Source organism: Siphateles boraxobius, unplaced genomic scaffold (genome assembly GCF_051911475.1).
Source record: "Siphateles boraxobius isolate OS27281-9 unplaced genomic scaffold, OSU_SipBor_1 68, whole genome shotgun sequence".
NCBI classification, from domain to species: domain Eukaryota; kingdom Metazoa; phylum Chordata; class Actinopteri; order Cypriniformes; family Leuciscidae; genus Siphateles; species Siphateles boraxobius.
The window spans coordinates 7,971,176-7,994,712 of NW_027509195.1; the positions used below are offsets into that span (position 1 = coordinate 7,971,176).

The 23,537-nt window shown below is 37.4% G+C and overlaps 3 protein-coding genes across 3 annotated transcripts; 2 read left to right on the plus strand and 1 right to left on the minus strand.

Moving 5' to 3' along the window:
• The first annotated feature begins 34 nt into the window (after positions 1-34).
• On the plus strand, positions 35-5,372 carry LOC143722800 (zinc finger BED domain-containing protein 4). The gene is made up of 2 exons (XM_077214373.1): positions 35-2,388; positions 2,797-5,372. The coding sequence occupies exons 1-2, from the start codon at positions 2,239-2,241 to the stop codon at positions 4,537-4,539; spliced, it is 1,893 nt and encodes a 630-aa protein (XP_077070488.1). The 5' UTR covers positions 35-2,238; the 3' UTR covers positions 4,540-5,372.
• Positions 5,373-7,419: 2,047 nt separating this feature from the next.
• Positions 7,420-20,368, plus strand: apobec2b (apolipoprotein B mRNA editing enzyme, catalytic polypeptide-like 2b). Its single transcript, XM_077214376.1, has 2 exons — positions 7,420-7,950; positions 19,127-20,368. The coding sequence occupies exons 1-2, from the start codon at positions 7,664-7,666 to the stop codon at positions 19,659-19,661; spliced, it is 822 nt and encodes a 273-aa protein (XP_077070491.1). The 5' UTR covers positions 7,420-7,663; the 3' UTR covers positions 19,662-20,368.
• A 728-nt stretch (positions 20,369-21,096) lies between these two features.
• Positions 21,097-23,252, minus strand: oard1 (O-acyl-ADP-ribose deacylase 1). Its single transcript, XM_077214378.1, has 5 exons — positions 22,898-23,252; positions 22,212-22,380; positions 22,053-22,111; positions 21,794-21,906; positions 21,097-21,547 (listed from the first exon to the last, which is right to left on the minus strand). The coding sequence occupies exons 1-5, from the start codon at positions 22,919-22,921 to the stop codon at positions 21,445-21,447; spliced, it is 468 nt and encodes a 155-aa protein (XP_077070493.1). The 5' UTR covers positions 22,922-23,252; the 3' UTR covers positions 21,097-21,444.
• Positions 23,253-23,537: the final 285 nt, after the last annotated feature.

Here is a 23,537-nt window from a genome sequence, read left to right on the forward strand (position 1 = left end):
TGTTTGCCGTTATCAGATAGTTAATTTAGTCATCTACATCAGTAAATAAAGTTGTTCTAGCAGTTTCTATGTGGCTGAATCATACCTGTCAGATAATTAAATTTCATAGTAAATGTATTCTGTTTCCTTTTAAAGTTGGGAAACAGTTCTAAAAGGTTACACATCCATTATAGTTTCATTATGTTTCTATTAGAGACATTTTCTGTGTCATGCAAGCCATAAACTGCGCTTACCTGAAAGAATCCCATTAGCAAACCATTAGTAATCATGTTAAATGTAATTATTCTACCCAGCACCCACAAAGAAACATTTTCGGTAACACTTTAGATTACGGTTCCTTCGTTAATGAATAACTACACAAATGAGTAACACAATATTAACAATCTAGTAACTACTATAAACTAACAAGAAATTCTGATTAACGAATTAGTAAGTAATAGCACACAGATGAAAGTGGTAGTTCACTATTAACTAATCAATAACTACTACTTTTTTATGCTTCCCAGAGAACTACTGTAAGAATCATGGTAACTAACTAGTAATGACTCAGTGTTACTACATACTTCTAAAGGAATTACTAATTATTTGGATCCGTATTCTAAAGTGAATATCATGGTAACTAACTGGTAATGACTCAAGTGTTAATACATACTTCTAAAGGAATTACTAATTATTTTAAGCTTTTGAGGTTTTTGGTGAAGTTTTAAATAGTAATTTCCATAGAAGTATGTAGTAACACTTTAATCATTGCTAGTTAGTTACCATGATCTTCACTTTAGTATACGGATCCAAATAATTAGTAATTCCTTTAGAAGTATGTAGTAACACTGAGTCATTACTAGTTAGTTACCATGATTCTTACAGTAGTTACTAATGAAAAAGCCAATCCTAAAGTGTAGAATCTTCTAATCCTTCACAAGATATTTGCACACATATATGAGCTAGGAGACATACATAAAAACATATTTTTTTGTGAGGTAGGTTAAATAATAAAATCACTGTACATGGTATTTGGATGCTCAATATGTTCCAGTAGGCTACTCACCATGACTCTAGTGATTCAATGCCAGTCTAGAGGAATGCCGGAAAATCGGCCACAGGACAAGTAAGGTCCCGACAACTGCATTTAAAAATCCATCTCTTTAAAATTATTCAGTTGATAAATAGTTCTCTAGGAGAGAGCATAGGCTAATTATTTCCCAAATCATAAGTCTGCTATGCTATTACATATTGATAAACCTTGTGTATTCGTTTACAGTAGCAGTTAAAATGTTAATGTAGTGCTAGTCATTTGTCCTGCATTAGCTATTGATTAGTTTTGCATGAATTATGAAACTTTTTCAGTAGTTCTCTGGGAAGCATTAAAAAAATAGTAGTTATTGATTAGTTAATGGTGAACTACTTTCATCTGTGTGCTATTACTTACTAATTCGAATTTCTTGTTAGTTAATAGTAGTTACTAGATTGTTAATTGTGTTACTAATTTGTTCCTGTGTAGTTATTCATTAACGAAGGAACCGTATTCTAAAGTGTTACCACATTTTCTTGTCATCAAAAATTCCTGCTGAAACCTAAAAATAATAACAACAACATAAGACGTAAACGTGCACGAGGAGAAGTATCAGACGCGTCCTCGCCTTCGTGCCTGTTTTAGCTACAGTAAGATTATATTAAATCACTGCATTCAATTAGCGTAACGTTCAAAACGAATATAGAAAATATAAGAAATGTCTTTCTTTATTGTGGTAACTTCATTACCCTATATCAAGTTGTGGGTGCCTGTTCACGAATATAATCAAATCAGATAAATAGAGGCGGAATGATAAATAAATAAATAAATAAATAAATAAATTGTCCATTCGCTGTCTACTTCCTGGTGTTCTTCTCAAAAGAGCTGCTAGCGGATAGCGATGTTTACGGTCGGAGCTGACACTGGGCAAAATACATCATTTGCTCTTTCCCGCAGATCTGAGGGACGTGTGTTATGTTTTTATTGAGACTTGCATCCGAGAAGACATTTTCACAACGATAGGACGATGCGATCAGTGTCAGATCAGGTGAACACGGCGCTAGCTCGGTCAGATTACTATCCTTTTATCTCTATGCTGAGACGAGGCCATTGAATCTCAAAGCTAGACTGATATTTCGGAAAACAAAAGAGCATATCAAATTGTTTTAATTTTTATTCGGGGTTATTCTTAGGTATTGTTCACATCGTGGAAGATAACAAAATCACTGATGGCGTCAAAATCTAGGGTCTCCATTCTGGATTATTTCAATATCGTCTGTGAGGGAGAAAATGGCAAAATTGAATCTAACTGCAAGGCTTGTGGCACAAGGATTCAGGCTAAACGGACAGTTACTTCTAACTTTGTTACACATTTAAAGGTAAGGGTTAAATTTGGTATGTAACAGTGTTTTGTATCTAATAACGAGACAAATAAGGAGATGTTTATCCATCTATGCATGGCCACTTTTAATACACTATTCAGAGTCCCCAAAGTCATGGAAATTTGAAGATTAATAAAAAAATATATTTCCTGTTAAAAAGTCATACAAATAAATGAAAAAATATAATTGATAGCCTACAGTGTTTTGATAAAATGTGCTTTGTGCAATTTGAAAAAGAAAAAAAGATTATTAAAAGATTATTGTTTGTCTCCAATGGCTGAATTGAAAGATTGGGAACCCTTAATATTCTGTTTGTGTTTGTGTTTACATATATTATGTGTTTACGTTGTTTTATATATTGGGTTCTACATGTTTTTTACCTGTATAATCATGTCACATCCACAGCGCAAACATCAGGCCATGTATGATGAGTTTGTGAGGAAGAAAGATGTGAAAAGAGAGGCAATGCAGAATTGTACTGGCCCACCAAGTGGTCGAGTGATCTCTCAAAGCAGTCCTGGGATGAACAAGTTTGACTACAGTGACCCTCGTCAATCCCTCATCTCGGAAGCCATCGCCAAGATGATCATCCGAGACCTGCAGCCGACACAGATAATTGAATATGAGGGCTTCCGTGAGCTTCTCCAGCTCCTGGAGCCCCGATACATACCGGTACCATGCCATTACATACAGCAGCAGCTCCTGCCAGCCTATGTCTCTCAAGTGCAACTAGCTGCCAAACAGGCTCTAAAAGGAGCAGAGTCCTGCAGCGTGACCCTTGACCTGTGGAGAAGCAGCTTTGTGGGTGCTGGGTATCTTGGAGTGACTTGCCACTTCATAAACGCAGACTGGCACATTAGATCCGCTCTTTTGGCTTGCTTACCACTAACAGATCACAGCAACACTCAGCAAATGCTCAGCGAGTTTGATGAGATCTCTGAATCCTATGGTGTGTCTGGAAAAGTGTTCAGAGTCGTCGCTGACCTTTCACCTTGTGAAAACAGATCTCCTTTTCGTCTTCCTGGGTTCAATCTTATTGGAAACGTTGAAGAAGAAGAGGAAGGGGATGAAGATTGTAGCGATGAAAAGCCTGGACCAGGAGAAGCCATCAGTAGCAACGAGAACCGCAAATCTTTAGATCAGTGTCTTGGTCGAAGTAGGATAGACTGTTTTGCTCGATTACTAGCTCAGTGTGTTAAAGAAGGTGTTTGCGCTTCCCCTCAGATATCACTTCCTCTAAGCAAAGCAGGCCACCTCTATAACTACGTAATTGCTACAGTGGCACCTGAAAAACTTGTCCAAGTGTTTGGCTCCAATACCTCAACAAATTGGCAAAGACCCTCATCCATGGACAAGTGGAATGCTCAGTTAAAGATATTGCGCCAAATGGTGGAGTCAATGGATTTTCTTGAAGACATTGTGGATAGAAATGACCTAGTTCTCGGTAACTTTGAAAAAGCGGTGCTGCGGGAGCTGGTTGAAGTGTTGGAGCCTTTCGAAGAGGCCTCAGACATGGTACAAGGAGACAAGCACGTGTCCATAAGCCTAGGCCTGCCCTGTGTGTTGGGTCTGCGCAAGCACCTGGCTGAGGTCGTAACTCACCAGTGCTCTGCGATCGTGATGGGATTGTCTCAAGCTCTGGACCGCAGACTGGCAGGCATTCTTGAGGACCCTCTTTACGTAACCGCCACCACCCTGGACCCACAGTTCAAGTTGTCCTGGAGCAGTGACAGCGACTGGCACAAACAGGTGCTGCTGGAAGAAGTTGGAAAGCATACTCCTTTGAGTCCAGTAGAACATCACTCAGAGGCCCAGCCGTCACCGTCCAAACGCTGCAAGCTGTTCTCTTTCATTAAGCAGCGGCCAACTGCTCAGGCCAAGACAGTGGAGCAGGAGCTGTCCACATATCTCCATGAAGAACCCACAGATGAGGATCCACTACAATACTGGAAACGCAAGTCCATCGATTTCCCATTGCTCTCACAAGTAGCCAAGAAAGTTTTTACCGTGCCAGCAACAACCACTTCAGTGGACCAGATATTTAACCTGGTTAGCAAGACTCTCAGACCAGAAAATTGCAGATTTCTGCCCAAAAACTTGGACACTCTGATTTACTTGAAGGCTAACTATAGGATACTTTGGTCCTAACTGCAAAAAGAGCTTTACAGAATTTTCTTTTTACTGATATCAAACCAAACACCTCAAAAATGCAAAACAGGGATTGTGGCTGATATGTATCTCAGTATAAATACTGTATAATTACCCAAAAGGAAGCAACATACTTTTGTCTGCAAATAATTAACTAATTATTATGGGTAACAATTTATAATAATTTTCAAAAGTTCATATATATATGTAATGAAAGTTATTATATAGTGTTAACCTGTTATGACTTTACTCATAATCAGATGCTGGTTGCCTTTTTTGCAGACTGAAGTTTGCAGTTCTGTGTACTAACTTTCACTCCCCCAAAATGCAACAGGATCAGATAAGTACAGTGCACACTTGATTAATTGTCAAATATTTATATAATAATTCTCCTTCCATCAGCATGTTATAGAACCCCAGAAAAACCATTCTTGCAGCCAAATGCTTTCTCAGAACACCTTTAAGAAAAAGTTGCATTTCCAGCAAAACATTATTAAACATTTTATGTATATTAGTTAGCTTTATATTTACTTACAGAAAGAATTGGTCAGAGTATACGTACAGTATATCTGACAAGCTTTTTGTGGGGGTTCTTTGTGTACAAAACCTACCCCCTAGAAAGCTGCAGGCAGGTTCAGTAATTGAAAATAATTACATTTCAGGAATATGGGAAATTGGAGAACACTGATGGTGGACTGTAGTCTCTCCTAGCTTGCAGAGCTGAATGGAGAAAAATCAAGCCTGTGGGATATCAAGAAGAGTTGGTGTGTGTTAAAGACTTTTTGTGTGAAAAGACTTTTCCATTTCAGTAAAAAGTGTTTTATCAAACCTAACTTCTTGTCCTGTCATAACTGTGAAATACTTTGCCATGCAATAATATGCCAAAGGTCAAGCAATTTCACTGTCTATATAGCACGATCACATATGTCAGTGTGTGTACATTTACAGTTATAAGTACAGCGCACTTATGCTAGGTTCTGTATCTTAACAGTGGAGTTTATCTGTGCTTGTATTCTGATCATGTGGAGGAGAATATAGCAAAAAGGACATTCAATCAATAAACTCAATTTCAAACAGATTTATGTGTAAGGCGGGGTGGCACTGCTGCAGTGCAGATATAATGAACATTTGTCAGTGTGTGTATATGGGATGCGAATCCTGATTTCAGTTTCCCACTCAGTCTCAGTAATACTACAGTATCATATTCTGGGCAAAATTGTACTTGCAGTTGCATTTTCTATTTGGGCACACGTCATTTACAACGTCTGCCAAATTTTAAATGGAAAAGCAAAATCTATTTGACATTTCATTTCCAACATTCGTGCAGGAATGGCACAGCCATATTGAAACAGCAGTAGCAATGGCTCTGATTGCAATTTCATTTTCTCATTGTCACGCTCCCTTCTTGCCAAACCTCAAAAGAAATTGCCATCCTGCCTATAATTGCAATCTCTATGCCAACAAAGGATGCCTGTCAGTCATTTCTTGCGAATGTGATGTGTAGGTGTGTCTGTGTGGTAAATTGGTCAGTTTTATTTGCTATGAAAATAACATTTAGATTTAAAATCAACATCCATTTTAAATAAAATGGTATACCCACAGAATACCACCAAAATGATGGTTATACCCAAAATGCACTTCAGTTATCAAGAGTTTAACGTTATCTGTCAAAGGCAGATAAAATAAACCTAGCATACTGATATAATTAATTAATGTGAACGAAAATCCCAGAGTGGGATCAACAGTACAATTCAGACCAGATCTGTTTGAGAAGCAGCTCTTCAGCTAAATACTGTGGTTCAGGGGAGGTGAGATAGTATTTTACACAATGTGTACGTCCACTTTTATAATGGACGATACATGACCCAACACTTAGCTACTCAGGTCTATATTTAAACAATTCATAACTGATCAAACCTTTCTGTTCTTAGGATGTGTTCTGTATTCATTAACCTTTATAGCAATAGACTTAATATGACTCTTAAAATAAATACCCTAGTAATGCAACTGCTTTTTATGGTCAATAACCATTGTAGCCTATAGGTCAGAGATGTGGGACTGCTATACTCCTACTATTGCTGCAGTATTATGTATACTATGCATATTATGACTCGAATGGCATACTACATTTGCTAAAAATGTGAAGTAGCCTAACAGAGCCTACTAAATCGTCATATCCCATGCATTATGCACTGATCTTTCATTTCTATTGTTATGGATGAACCAGAATATTAGCCAAAGGATGCTGGGCATATTTGTGGAATTAAACATGTGATGATAATTTTTTACATGGAATAATAATAACACCATAGTATTTTTTTAAATAGTAGGCAGTACACAGTGTATACTGCGCAGTATTCAGTAAGTATGCTTGGACTTTCCCACATAGTGCTGCTGAAACGGAATTCCTGCATAGTGCTGCTTTAAAATACACTGTATTTCACACTGCAAGGGTTATCTTTTAGAAAGTGACTCAGTTCCTCCAACAAAACTCAAGTATCTGTAAACAATAATGACACAGTTTGCCAATGGGTAAGTGCATGCATAAAAACCGTAGTTTTTCAGGGACTGGCCAGTGCAATGCTGACCTTTAGACGACCTTGATGTGAGGGTCGTAATGGCCTAAACTGAACGATGGCATTCACTATGTGAAGAGGCTGAGTCATTCTGAACTCTCTGCCAAACTACAGTTATTAATAAACTGTCTGTTGTTGGTGTGTGAACAGCAATGATATCCTGATCAGAAGGGGAGGGAAATGCCTGGTTATATGTCAATGCTCATAACATATTTGAAACTGAGCTGGAAAAAAAGGCTAGTTGAAGCACTTGTTGAATAAATGGGTGGTGGTGTGTTTAAACAATGAATGTATGAAAACCCCCCTCTTCATTATACTTTGGCCTTTTTATAGCATGGAAACAAGAGAGCAGCTGCCCTTTCAGTCTCCCTCCCTTGTGCGTTCTCTGACCAGCTCCTGTTTGTGACAGTGAGTTATCTTTATCTTCATCTTCAACTCTCAGACTTCGGAACATATTCAGGTTGGCATCTCTCTGACTCACACACTGAATCAACAGCACCCTTCACACGCTCCCATCTAGCAGACTCATTTCATCGCACAGCTAAATCATGGCGGACAAAAAGGACAGCAAGACTCCCAGTAAAGGCAGTGTGATGAAAAAGAAGGAGAAGAAAGTGGAGAAAGTAGAGAGTAAACCTCAAAAGGAGAAAGAAAAGAACAAGGTTAAAGATGAAAAGATGACGAATAAGCCGGAGAAGACCCCAGAAAATCTGCAAAAAGATGAGGAGATGCCACAGGGAAATGGGGAGATATCAGAAGGAGCCAAAGGCCCTGTCAAAGATGAGGAGTTTGAGCTGGAGCCTATGGAGCTGCCTCCATTTGAGATCATTGTAGGGTACGTCAAACAACTTTCACTAATACTAAATGGAACCCATAGCTCAATTTCTATCACTCAGTGAAAACAGTCATACACCCTTCGAATTTTTTTATGGCAAAAATAGATTTTCACTGGGTCATTACCTTTAATGGGACAGCTTAATTGCCCCTAAATGGTTCCTTAGTACCTTAAAGGGGCATTCGGCAACTATTTCAGCTTAATAAAACCGTTTAGAAATAATTTGGATGGTTTAATAACCTTTTCTGGTGAGAATGGTGACTTTCCCCGCTCCACCCAACGTTCCTAGGCGGAAAACCAACCTTGCAACATGAGGATAACGTTTCGGTAAGTTGGAAATAGGAAGTCTCGTGAGAAGCGAGAACGAGCGAGAAACACAAACTGCTTTATCGCAATTTGACATAAACACACACGCCGCCCTCAATGTGTATTATGTATTACCCACCTCGGTAGACATAGCTCCACACGATAAAGTTGGCTGGCTCCAATAATAACAAATGCACATGAGCAGCAGTAGAAAGGGGGAGAAGGGTGCCGCAAGAGAGGTTTTTTTACGACATTGTTGTGAAATATACGCCTCACAGCTTCCCGAGTTGAGCTCGGGAAAGCCGCAGATTCCTCCTAATCTCTAACCGTTTCTTCTCTAATCTCCTCCATTTCATTTTAAAGGGGTGGTAAAACACGATTTCACTTTTCTAACTTTAGCTAGTGTGTAATGTTGCTGTTTGAGCATAAACAACATCTGCAAAGTAACAGCGCTCAAAGTTCAAAGCAAAGGGAGATATTGGTGGACAAAACCAGCAAATGGCAAGTTTTGTACTCCACGACATTTCTCCAGGGTTGCTGACGTCAGCAAATCCCATTATTTACATAAACCCCTCCTCCGAGAATACTTAATAACAGCCTTTCTAGGGACGAGGGAGTTAGGGATCAATGGTTAAAATTTATTTTGAACTCGGTCCCTCATAATTATGACCCAAATCTCACTCTATGTGCTGAACATTTTACGAAGGAAACCTTCCACAATCGTGGCGAGTTCAATGCAGGATCCGCACATCGGCTTGTTCTGAAAGATGGACCAGTTCCAACTTTAAAAACAGAAGCTTTTGTTTACGGGCCACAACCTGTAAGTATGATTTATTTTTCGTCGATGTGTTTTCCTGTAATAGTTCGTATTGTTACTAGCTGGGTTTCAGTCACGTGATTATGATGACGATTATGATGACGCGGGAAGGCGGGGCGATTTCAGATGGAGGGCAGGAAGTAAACATGGAGAATACGTCTATGGAGGAAACCGTTGCGGAGAGTCCGTATTGAGTCTAATTTACCTTGATCATTTTATGTCCCATTCCCACTGATCCCCTGAACGACAACCTAATGCTATATAAACACATACACAAAAAAACACGTTGGCTAGCTAACATACCGTCGCTGCAGACACAGCATTAACAGAGTCTGCTCCTCCCAAACCGCAGACGTAAGATTACGTTAAAAATCCACTTTTTACGGCGTTGTTCTGTGAGCTTTTCACATTTCTCACCTTAATGAATGACAATCTTTGGTACTCTATAAAAAACCCTTTCCCTTTTCTCGATTAGAACGATTGGAGCAGCCGTAAACTGGAGCAGCGCTCTCGCGATGCAGCAGCGTGACGTCACGTGAAACCAACCTATTGTACATTGTAGCAAGGAAGTAAACAAATGACAACACTGTTTGGCTCTGAAAACCCGTTTGTTAATGCTCATTCATACTTAACGTTATCCGACAAACACCTAACATTACAAACTGTTTTTTAATCTCAACAGCGAACTTGGTATTAGTGGAAATTATTCTTTGATTACAGCTTTTATGTATTGTTTATCACTTGTTTATCAACAGGCATGCTAAACATGGTTCTGTGTTTGATTTGGCTACTGTAACGTTAGTAAAGCCAATGTTTAGTGTTCATTTTGGGTTAATAGTTCTGGTGACAGATATTTGGTAACAATCGTTCTATACAAAAGTAACGGTGGAATACTGTCAGAAACGATCACTATAGATCGGCAGTCTTTAATCAAAAAAAATCCTGAGGACTTTATATGTATAATGAGGACTTTAGTAAAATTTGTTGCCATACAAATTTTATATGATTATATGAAATTCTTGTTTATGAAGCTTATTTTTTGTAATACTATAATAATAAGTACAAATAAATAACAGCATATCTAAAAAGTAATGAAACAACAACAACAAAAAACAAACCTTTCTGAAACGTCGTTTAACAGCTGTTCTTGAACAGGTTCTGCTCGATCATCTACACTAACATTCTCTGGGTCCGATTGGTTTTATTGACGCCATTGTTTATAATACACCAAAGCACAAACTACCGGCAAAGAATTCTATACTCTTTGCTACTGGTAAGGGTAAGGGGCATGACGTTTCCGAAAAACGTGCACTAGGCGGTTAGCGAATCTCAACACACTGGGCCAGCTAACCTATCTGAGCCCATTTGCGAAGTTTTGAGGGACTGGCTTCATAGAACCAGGAAACCATCAGACCGTTTTTACAAGGAGGGGCATAGCAGTGTAGAATAAAGGTAAAATATATGAAAAAGAATGCAATTTTTTTTAAAACGAAGCATGAACACATGTTACAGTGCACCCCACAAACACAATCAAGCCTTCGAAAAAATTTGTTTTACCACCCCTTTAAAATATTGCATTCTGTGCAGAATTCATATGTGTTCGAAAGGTTTGCGCATATTATCCGTGTCTGTGTGTGCGTTGCGGGGGTTCACGTGACACTAATGCAAAACCAGACCTCATTCATTCACCCCAATGAAAAGCTTATTTATAGCCTTCTGTCTGAACCGCTCCCTATCCCCTATAGTGCACTATGCGCCATTCACCATGTAGAAAATAGTAAGTGTGTGAACAAGTGACCGATTTTAAATCATTGATCCATATTGGCGGAAGTGAGAGACTGTAGGTTTTGAATGCTCTATCTTCTTAACACGAATTGTGTCGTTGTTTTGGAGCACACTAGCTTGTAATAACGAATAATTTAAAATCATAAGGTTGCCCTACAAATAAAGCTTATCCGTCAGTTTGACTGGATGAGCTGTCAAATTTCCTTCATGGTTTTCAGACATAATGAGAATAATGCGCTACACTTGGTATTTTAACGTGAAAAGTTATAACAAGAATATGTATGGCAAGAGCTCTTTTCAGTCGCTACTTTTCCTCATTGTTATTTTCTTTTTCCCCTTTGCAATCCGATGTAAAAGTATGAAAAAGAACAACATATAGGCTACTGCTCATGTGTGGTCTCTCAGCAAACACATTTACGTTATGGCAACGTCTGTGGCACGTTGCATTGTTGCTATGGCAACATTGTAACAACAAAGAATCGCGACAGGGCTGTAGCAACGTTGTTGCGCGACATTCAGCAACTGAGAGACGACGTTCTGACAATTACATATTTTAATATGCTAGATATAGATATCCCCCATTTAGCATGTTATGTTTTGTGGTTAATTTTTAATTAGTCATATGTAAGATAATTATATACTTTTAAAATATTGTTTATCCTTATTATTATCAGAGACAATTTATATATAAAAGGACTTTGTTATTATTTATGGGCCTAACAGTAGGCTAAGTTAATAATAAACACCTGCAAGTGTACACTTTGAAGAGTAAAAATGACATAGAATGTTAGCTTAATTATTAAGCATATGGTAATCAAATTGCACTTCCAAAAGTCATTTGTGAGAAACATATTATATACAGAAAACATATCCTCCTGAGACCCTGCGACCTCATATGAGGACATCACATTTTTGGTTGTGTGCAGCATAACGGCCGTTTCACACCGCAAGCATGAGCGGCGCGTGAGCAGCACGTCAGCGCAACTACATCGTCACTGCAGCTGCAGACGCGCGCGAGTATTCACACTGGAAGCGTTTGTACAGCGTCACAACAGCGGATCCCAGGCTACATATAAGGCTACATATAAGCAAGCATTTCTTTACAAAGACTTTTGAAAAATTTGTTTTTAGAAGTTGGTGGTTAAAAACATTTGAAGTTTGTTCAAAGCACAAACTGAATAATTAAAAATAAGTTTAATGGGTAGCCTACATTTTCTATAAAATTTTATTTTCTTTATGTTAGTCTTCATTTCCTTTTCTGACATACTGCAATTCTTGTTAAAACACACTAGACATGCAAATTCTATGCGTTTTGGGCACTTTTTGTGTGAAATCATATTAATTTTGTCCATCAAAAGTGTGCTGTCACTTTAATTGAGCGTGAGCAGCGCAGCAAAAATAGACTCGAAGCCGAAACCCCCGCTTCACTGCTGCTCACGCGACGCTCCTGCTTGACGCTCACGCGCTGCTCCTGCTCGCGGTGTGAACGCACTCATTGATTAACATGCACGCCGAAAAAAATACGCGCTGCTCACGCACCGCTGACGCTTGCGGTGTGAAACGGCCGTAATACTTAATTCTGTGTAACTGAAACATGTTTTTCACAAAAGAGGACACTTACACTGCCATCTGGTCAGAAGAGAAAAAAATTTAACATAAATAATTTAAAGATGGCGGAGAACACAGGTCACATGTCACGCAGCCACTCCAGACCAAAACGTCCGCAAGATAAAAAAAATCTAAAGACATTTCATTGTTGATTCTTGTTAAGTTATGCATAGAAGAGTTGTATGATTAAAATGGCATGCACATTTGACAAACTTTTGTAACAATAAAGATTTACTATGCTGCTAAAGTTGATGTCCACATATGAGGACAATGGGACTTAGCTTTGTTGAAATTGTATAAGATGTTAGCAAAAAAATAAAATAAAAAAATTGTAGTTTCATTGAGCTTCGTGACGCACACTGGCTCACTCACTCGAGCGCGCACACACACACTCAACGGGGCTTCAGTTCTCTCACGATCCGCGCGCGCGCACACACACAGACACACACATACACATACACACACACGCTCTCTGTCTCTCTCTCTTGCTCGTCGCTCGCTCGCGACACACACACACACACACTCACTTTGCTCACTCACTCGCGCACACACACACACACACACACACACACAAACACACACACTCTCTCTCTCTCTTTCTCTCTCTCTCTCTCTTGCTCACTCACTCGCGATCGCGCGCGCTCACACGCACTCTCTCTTGCTCGATCGCGATCACACACACACACACACACACACACACACACACACACACACACACACACACACACACACACACACACACAGGATATGAATTGTTGATATCAACAATTGTTGATATCAACAATTACATTTTTTATATCAGCAATTTAATTATTGAAATCAACAATAGAATTCTTGATATCAACAATTGAATTATTGATATCAACAATTGAATTGTTCATATCAAGAATTGATTTCTTACTAGTGGAAATATAATTTTTGATATCAATAATTACATTGTTAGGCTACTAGTAAAAATGCGAATTCCTGATTTAAATAATTCAATTGTCACTAGTTGAAATGTCTATTCTTGATATCAACAATTAAATGCTACTAGTAAAAATGTAAATTTTTGATATCTGAAAATGTATTTCTGATATCAATATAATTTCAGATATCTAAAATCGCTTTCTTACTAGTAACAATTACATTCATGATATCAGAAATTAACATTGTCACTAGTGAAAATGGAATTATTGATATCATAAATGAACATTGTTACTAGTAGCAATTCAATTGTTGATATCAAGAATAGACATTTCAACTAGTGACAATTGAATTCTTGATATCAAAAATAAAGGTTTTTACTAGTAAGAATTGTATTTCTGATATGTGAAATTGGAATTTCAACTATAGTAAAAAATCAATTCTTGATATCAACAATTGATTTCGAATGGCAGCCTATGGAGACTTTTCACAAGTGAAAATACAAATACAGATATCAAGAATTAATGGTTTTAGTAGTTGAAATTCAGTTGTTGATATCAAGAATTATAATTTTAACTAGTGAAAATTTAAATGTGGATATCAAGAATTAGCATTGTTACTAGTGGAAACGTAATTTCTGATATCAAAAATTGCCATTGTTACTAGTAGAAATCTAATTCCTGATATCAATAACTATTATTTTAAATAGTGAAAATTGAATTGTTGATATCAAGAATTCATATCCTGAAAATGAATAAAAGTTCAAACGGCTTGCCATAAACCCCAAAAAGCTAGAATAAATCTAAAATGTACGCCAAACCAAAACTCAGGTCTCAGGAGGATAAAGTTAAGATAGACCCACTGTCCTTGCATGAGGACATCATTTTATGCAAAAAACTACTTCCTGTACAAAAACAAATTTTAGTTATTATACTTATTAGGTCCTACTTATACCAAATAGCAAGAAAAATTATAAAATGCACACCAGGCAAACTCTCGGGTCTCAAGAGGTTAAATAGGCTACAGGGAGTGACTAACGTTAACTAGCATGAGCAGACATATGAAAATCTAGCAAATAAACGAATGAGACAACAAATCAAAGGAAAAATAAACAGGTGTGTGAGCGGTAACAAAAAATGTTTTCTCCCGGTGCGTTTCCAAAAAAAGGAAAAAACATTATGCAACAAGTTAGGCTAGCCCACGCGCTTCCTGCCTGTTCAAGGAGTGCTGAAATCAATTACTCATCATTAAAGTCATTTGGCTTCATTATGGCTTATATAACTTTATGCATAAAGTTAAATATTTGTCATACCTGACCAGAAGATGTTCAAATAAATGTCACAATAAGGAAGTTGTAGGTTGTGTTTGTATAATTTCCGTATCTTATTTAGCTAAGGTAAATTAAACGCAATTCTCACGTATCCTTGCTTGATGAATGAGACGGTCACGGCCCAGCAGTAATTTAAAAGGCTGATTTTCGCGCGTCAAGGCAGTGGCAAGCATAGACATAATAAATACATACGTAGGTTGGCCGCTTTCGAACGTTGCTACGATACGTCAACGCATCCGCCATTTTGCTGAGGGCACGACTGCGCTGTAATCAAATGCAAGTAAACGGATGAGCTGCGGTTTTTCCTGGATAAAAACTAAAAATGTTTCTACATTTATCAACCAATTTCAGTGGTTTGTATGTGGTGTACAAAATGTTTCATCTCAAGTTATTTGAATTCTCGATAGACTTATAAAAAATAATAGGAATTGTCAAAACTCAGGCTTGTCATGTATCTTGCTTTTTATTCTTGGTTTAGGATTGTGAAGACCCCCATACTGTGATTTCATTTAATGTTCACATTAAATTAAATAAAGTTTTCTTATTGTGGAAAAAACATTTTCTGTGATTGACCCGATTTTAGAAATAACAAAGATAACTGATGGATCCTTTATGGTAGTAGGATATGGTGCAATACAAATAGTAAATATAAGAAAAAGTGAGAAGTAATAGTAAATAGTTTAGTCAATAAAATAAACAAACAGTATACAGCAAATAAGATAGTAATGAATAGTATAATTATATAAAATCATAAGTACAATAATACAATCATAAAAAAGATTGATAATAGCATATAGTTTATGTATAATACTATAATAACAGCAATATAATAAGAAATATCAATTACAGAATATAGACAATAAAAATAATAATTTAATTAGTGACTATGATAGCATAACTATAATAGATTGATAATCGCAAGTGGTAATATTATAATAACAATAATAATAAGAACAGCAAATACAATGTAATATCAATTGCAGAAATAGACAATATGAAATAAATGTGAAACATCATAATATTGACCATTAAACTGACATTTAACAAAAAGAGATTTGTCATTTTATTTCATGTAGGCCTACATACAGTGAAGATAATGTATACATTTGCAAATATAATTTATATATTTTAAAATATTCCTACATAGGCTATATAAAATAAAATGACACAACCCCGTCTCTTTTTTGTTAAATTTCAGTTTTATTGATCAGTAATAGCCATTATAACAGTATAAGTAGCCTAAAACATATAAAAAGCTATACAAGACAAGAAATAAAGTAAACGATTCAGTCAAACATACAGCAGGATACAACGTTAAAATAGCCTAAATATAAAGTTACGAAACTTCACTTTGCCCTCAGCCAAAACGATTTGCCAGGCAACAAATTTTAGATTAATGAGACCAAAGATCGCCCGTTAGATATACACAAGACGAATTACATCTCATGTCAGAGCCAGCGGCAAACGTCAGAAGCACTAGCCGAGGTAAGGCTGGCTGTTCCAGGTTGTGTAGCCTACATGAGCGCTGAGCGCCCGGTGATCGCCTGGATCTCACAACTCCTAAAACGTCAGATACATTTTTTAAATAGGCGCTATCTTTATAAATAAACCACAGATTTGAGCTTTAAACAACCACATTGTCGACTGAAAAACAATTAAGACCACATTTCGTGACACAATAACAGTAGTAGTATTTTTAAATTTCGCGGTCTTTCTCCTTTGAACGTTACTATTACTAATTATATCATGACCAAACAAATGTTCAGTTTTGCTTGTGAAAGGTAATTCCTCGAGACCCGTTTTCAGTTGTTTGGCGATGTGTACAGCCCCAAGCAGCACACGAAAAGTGCATTTTTCTCAATTCCCGGTATGAGAGGAATGGGACAGTAGCCCTCCGCAATATGGCGGCACCGTTGACGTACGCTTCACCGGCCAATAGGGCGTGCATGTATTAAGGCTGATTTATACTTCTGCGTCGGACATACGCCGGAGCCTCTACGCCATAGACTACGCATTGGTTTTAATTAATACTTCTGCGTCGTTGTCCGCGTTGACGCACGCAGAGGGAGCATGTGAAACCCGAGGGAGTGGTTTGAGCAGACCAATCACAGCGCTTGCGTCCGCGTAGAATTGACGCGTTGTTACATTTTTGGAGAGGTGCACGTCAGGGTACGCCGAAGGGTACGCGCGCTACGCACAGCCTACGGCGTAGCTACGGCGTAAGTTCGACGCAGAAGTATAAATTGGGCTTTACATGTTGTCCAGTGGTTGTCCAGACACCAGGAACAACGGCCCTGAACGGTGGTTCAATGTCAACATTGTGGAGTTTCACCACACAACGTAGTTATAGCAACCATTTGGTCATGTTGTTAAAACGCTGTTAGAAGGTTGATTTGTGACAACGTTGTGTTTGCTGGGCCCGAATTTAATTTTTATTCCATTAACAATTCACTGGAATGCACGAAGAATCTCTCTATTTTCTCATAAAATCATCACATCTCTTTCCATGTTTATTTTTTTAAAAGTATTTATAAACTGTAAAAATGACGGAAATCACTTTGAAATAGGAGCCTATCACGTAGAGCTTAAGTTAATTAACATTTTTGATTAATGCAACATATGTTATATAGGCCTACACAATACAGATATTAATACAGTGATATTTAACCCGTCCGTCATTGCTGTGGAAAGAATCGCGCTTTTGGTGTTATTCATTGTCTGTTGAAAGTAGCCTACCTTGTTGATGCTTTTACACTTTTAGCCTACATTTTCTTTTAATGTTCGATGGTTGAAGGGTGCGTAGATTAATGCTATCTCAATGTGACATTTTTTTAAACGTCTTGCGTTCATAGAGCGAGCCTTTTCACAGATTGTTTAGCCTACTGCTTAAGGGGAGTTACACCCATAATTCGCGCAAAGCGTCATGGGGTGTAGGAATAAACTTGTCGATATCGTTATTGTGTGAATTATACCAATCCAGGGCATTGCTTTAAACCCCAGCGATTTTTTCCCCTTTAGTATTTATCTGTGCTATTCAGCGCAATCAATTTCTCTTTTTTGTCTTTATGATTTTCCTGTCCTTGCCACAGTCTAGTAGGCATATCCCTAAACCACAGAGGTGGAAAGTCCAAGGGTCAGAAAGTAAAAGTCCTGCCATAAGTTTATTTCACCCATGAACTCAGTCAGCTGATTTCACAAATTAGTTCTATCTCCGGTCTGAATTAGCAAATCCAGGTGATTGGAACAAAATACTGAGGAGGAATTTAATTTCTGAACTTTACACCTCTGCTAAACCATGATGCTTTTGGCACTCAATGACTAAGTATGTGGACACCGCCTAATTAACCAGTTTCACTATTTCAGCTACACCCACAGTAACAACAGTAGCATAAAATCAAGCATGACCTACAATCTGCAATATCCTAAAAGATTTACAGGGCAGAAGAGCTCTGTGACTTCACTAAGTGAGTGACTATAAGGTTTACTGAGCCTAATGTGGAAACACTTGAGTGACCTGAACAAACCCAGACCTGAAATCACACTGGGATGAATGTTTTAATGGGAGCAAATCTCCACATCCAATTAGATTTGATTAGTGTAAATCCATCTCTGAAGTGCAGACGCTGTTAGAGAGGACCTGTTTACCATTAATGTCTGGTTTTGAAGTTCAATGTTCAGCAAGCACACAGGTGTGATGTTTAAGTGGCCATTGACTTTGTCTTGTAGTGTCATGAGGCTAAAAGTTCAGTTTTTGTCTTATCAGACAATCGGTTCTCCTTCCAAATATCACAATTAAACTCTAGATTTTATAAGAATTATATTTCAACAAAGAGCTCTATACAAGCCTATTAACTCCATTTGAGTTACTGTAGGCCTATTAGTGGCCACCCAAGCAGAAACACTTCCTGCCAAAAGTTAATGGATTCTTTTTTTAAACTTTTGTTTTTGTGCCTGATTTTGCTGAAAACAAGAGCCAGTCTACAGATTTTTGTCATTCGGAAAAGACAGATTTCACCAAAAATTTCAGTTTATGAAAGGCACAGACTTGATTTCATCAGTCAGAAAATATGTGTTTGAGAACACGTTTGATATTTTATAACACATATTATTTTCATGTGTTATGTGTCTCCTAGCAGTGAGGTGCATGTCTCTACATGAGTATGTTGTGTTCGAAAGAACTAGTCTAGTAATGTGTGAATCTCAGTCTTGTATGATGCCCTGTTTTTCTCTATAACCATGTATGATGCCTAGTGTTTTAAAATTGGTTTGTGTGGTGTATTCCAGTTTCCTCACAATGGAGTGTGTGAGTTTGTCATGTCTTAGGCATTGTTTGCACTAATTGCAGGAATTCTGCTGAAATCAGAAAAGCTAATAAAAATTGCCAGGCATACTTGCGACTCCAAATGTCCTCCTTCTTCCCACAGAGACAGAATGAACCCCACCTTCTTCAAGTTCCAGTTTAAAAACGTGGAGTATTCTTCCGGGCGCAATAAGACCTTCCTGTGCTACCAGGTAGACATTCAAGGGGGCGCTACAGAGACAGACGGCCTTCGTGGTTACCTGGAGGATGAGCACACGGGTTCACACGCTGAAGAGGCCTTCTTTCAACTGGTGTTGGCCTATTACGACAAGTCACTCCAGTACACAGTGACCTGGTACACGTCCTCGAGCCCTTGCGCAGCCTGCGCCGCTAAGCTAATCGAGATCTTGAAAGCACGCAAGTCACTGCGCCTTAATATCCACTGCTCCCGCCTTTTCCAGTGGGAGGAACCAGAGATACAGGCCGGACTTCAGGCGCTAGCTAGGGCGGGATGTAAACTGCGCATGATGAGGCCTTTGGATTTTGTGTATGTTTGGTCTACTTTCGTCGAGAACGAGGAAGATAACTTTGCACCATGGGAAGACTGTCAAGATAGCTATGATTATTATGATGAGAAGTTGTGTGATATTTTAAAGTAGGATAAAGAGCCGCTTCTAGCCTATGATTAAGAATGTTTAATACAGCAAATTAACTGCCTTTAAGGAAATGTGTACTTCAAAGCAAATTATTACAATCAACTTTTCAATTTAGCAGTGTTGTTTCTTCTGTCAACACTATTTCTCTTGTAACATCACATGGCTGACTTTACATAAGTTTATAATCCAATTAATGAATTCAAACTACTCTCACATGTATTATATAGTGAGGTATTTCAAATATAAAGGATATTATACATTCTTAGAAAAAATGTGCAAAAAAATTTACCTTTAGCTTGTTTCTTAATGTCTTTTAACTCTGCACCTTATTTACCCATAACAGTTCATAGTAATACCTTAAGGGTATGTATTACTACTCTAAGGTACTAAAATTCACCTTTTAGGGGTAGATGAGGTACAAAGTAGCAAAGGAAGAAGCTGTAGTTAATATTCCTATTTTATTGAGTAACATTTTAGGAAAATCTTTAGAAGCCAAACATCTGGGTGTAATGCTAATTCCAAGTATGAAATTTATTATTTTCCAGTTAATTCCAATTATATTCTTTTGCAAACCAAAATATAGTTTGCTTTGCTCTAAGCATCATGGTTAAATATTGTAATTTTGTCTAATATTTTGAAATGGGATAGTGCAAAGTGGTGTGGTGAATAATCTCCTTGTATGTTAATCCAATAAACATGAGTCAATTTCCTATCATGAGCACAATCTATAGACAGCGGTATAAAGGTATGATGCTTTTCAACGATGCTTATAATATACTAAAGCAGTGGGTTAAAACGGCACATTTTAACGGCATCTCATTTTGAAGGCTACACACACACACGCTACATTTGTTTCCAAAATAAGATCCAAATTAAAGTAATTATGCCTCAGGAGGAATAACTGTAGTTTTTATAATGGTTGCGTCACTGAAACGATAGGGCCTCGATGATGCATGTGGCCGACTAATGCAACCTTTGGAGGGCATAGCCTTCGAAATGACTTCAGAACTGCATACTCTTACCATTTCTGCCATAGAAAGGCAAGGCAAGTTTATATATTTAGCACATTTCATACACATTGGTACTTTACATAGAAGAAATTACACTAATCAAAAGAAACAAGAATAATTAAAACAGTTTAGAATAAGAAAATTAAATAAAATACAGTACAAACAGTCGAACGAATAGTGGCACAGACAGAAAGACATGGTAAAAGTAGAATGCTAGTAAGCGGTTCGAATTAAGCAACAACTTTTGAACGTCTGCAGGAACTGCTATACTAAAGAATCAATTGGAAATAAGAATATCAGAATAATGGTGAAATCATTATTCATTGGACATTTATAGTGCATTTATATTGTGGTACACTTAATTAGTATTAATATTTTACTGGAAAAATATGAACTTGAAGACATACTTTATTTACAAAATTAAACAATTTCTTCATTTTTAAATAAAATTTTATTTCATATTTTTTTTATTTTCCCCCCATTAGGGGATCATTTCTAAATGCTTTTGCAGAGGTAATCTGGGACAATATTGACAAATTTGAAAAGTAAAAGTCAGACATGCACCCTCTAGTGGTACTAAAGAACATAGAAATTCTTAGTGTATACAGTATAAATAGAACAGTCTTTTTACATTCTTTTGCTTATGCAATCCAAAACAAGACTAATAAACACCCACCATACAGCATGTTGTGAAATTCCATTGGAACAAAAAGCAAACCGTTGACCATTCTTTAAGAACGGTTAAGAAATAATGTGAGTTTCAGACCTGTTGTGGTCTAGATTGAGTACACAGTGATGGAGATGTTTGTGTCCTGGAAGACTTCTGTAATAATGGGAGACACATTTTCCCATTCCAGTTTATCCAGACCACAGCCAATCCTAGCAAAAGAAAATGACTTTAGCTATTGCAGTCTATTCAGCCCAACAATAAAAAGGAATTTAAAAGAAAAGTTACGCAAAATTGGTATTGAAAAATGCAATTATCAAGCTATATTTGAGTATTGACAACTGTAAAAAAAAATTTCGTAGTCATTTGGGTAGAATCATATTCAAAATAATTACATTTAAAAATCAATATCTGCATTTAAATTAAAAATAGCGCTATTATTAAACGTGTCACTTTACCGAGGCATCGATATACTGTTAACGCCATTGGCCAAGCAGTGTTCCCTCATAGACACAAGGCTCTTTCTGAGAATGTCATAGGTGGGTTTTTGGTAGTACCTTTTCTTTGTGACCTAATGCATGAAAAAGGTGGAAAAGGTCATTTTTGATGAACAAATAAAGCTGTAAGTCCAGAAAACTCTATTCTCATCCTAATTTATTTAGTAAAACATAGAACAGATGTGAATTAAAGGGAAATAAATGCTAAAAGCCATCTTACCAGGTAATACACAAAACGATCAGATCTTTTAAGGACTGCACATTGCCCAGGTTGCTTCTCTATACAAAACAGAAGGCAACAAATAAAACGGACAATCAAATGCATGTTATTTGAGTGTTATATGAAGTGCACTTGTCAGTAATGATAATTCACACTCACTCTGAGCTAGAAGCTCCTCAGCTCCACGAAAATGTTTCTTGAAGAGCAAAGCAATCCCTGCTCCCATGCGGCAGTCTTCACTGATGCAGTGCGCCAGCGCATCGGTGGACGGACAGGTGAACAAATCTCCTCTCATGTGGAGCAGCTGCCATCCTGAGCTGCACGGGAGCTGCAACAAATGAGGAAGAACATAAAAGCTTGCTTTCACAGACAGGGCTTAGATTAAGCCAGGTTTAGACTTCAGTTCAATTAGGACATTTAAGTAGGTTTTATAAAAGTGCCATAGAAAAAACATTACTGGTGTGCATCTTGAGACAAAACAATGGCACTGATATATTTTAAGATATGTCAGTGCAAGTTGTTTTCAGTTAAAACAGCTCAAACATACATTTTAGTCTAAGAATAGGTTTAAGCCTTGTCTGTGAAACCCGGCAAACATGACAAAAATCACTCCAGTCTCCTGACAATGGCATGATACTGCCTCTGAATTCAATCTATTCTGTATTACAGCCAAGTTCAGCCAACACATTGAAAACTTGTTTTTATTTTATTTTATTCATTTTGAGGATCATTTCCAAATGCGTTTAAAGGGGCAATCTTTACACAGATTGGAAAAGTAAAACAGTAACTTAAGACACAGCAAATAAAAAAACTAATGTTACTCGAATAAAAAACATCTGCCGTACCTTCATACGCACGATCTTGTCCATCTTTGACGTTTGAGCAGGGACTTCACTGTGGGTATTTTTCCACTATCTATGTCTAAAATGTATTACATTCTCATATTCAATCAATACATCATGAAACTGTAAAAATTGTTGTTTTGATCAAAAGAAAATGCAATTAATCATTGTTTAAAGTTAACAATCTAAGATTTACGAAGAACTAAGGTGTGTTCAACATGTTCAAGTAACGTTAATGTTACTTAGAGATTCCCTGGTTAGATAGGCTGTGTGCTGCCTAGAGCTGATAACTTACCACAACAAAAACGAAAACACTGTTTCACTTTGGCTTCTAGCTAAGGTTTAAATTGGTTGTATTGAAAGGCTTGAGGGCCATCTAGCGTCAGGGAGTGCAAGAACATCCTGTTTATATGTACTTTTTAATTCATATTTTAAACCCTAAAATGGACGACGTATTCTGGGAGATACAAACATTTGAGAGGCAGGGAAAGTGTTGGTCTCATTTCTTGGTTTCATGTTGATAGGGTGATTGTTGAGAATATCTGATCTTGTGACTTTGTTCATACATTCTCACGGCAGCATTTAAAAACAACATGACGACCTGTAGTGGGAAATCTACTTGCCTTCAGATAAAACTTTATAT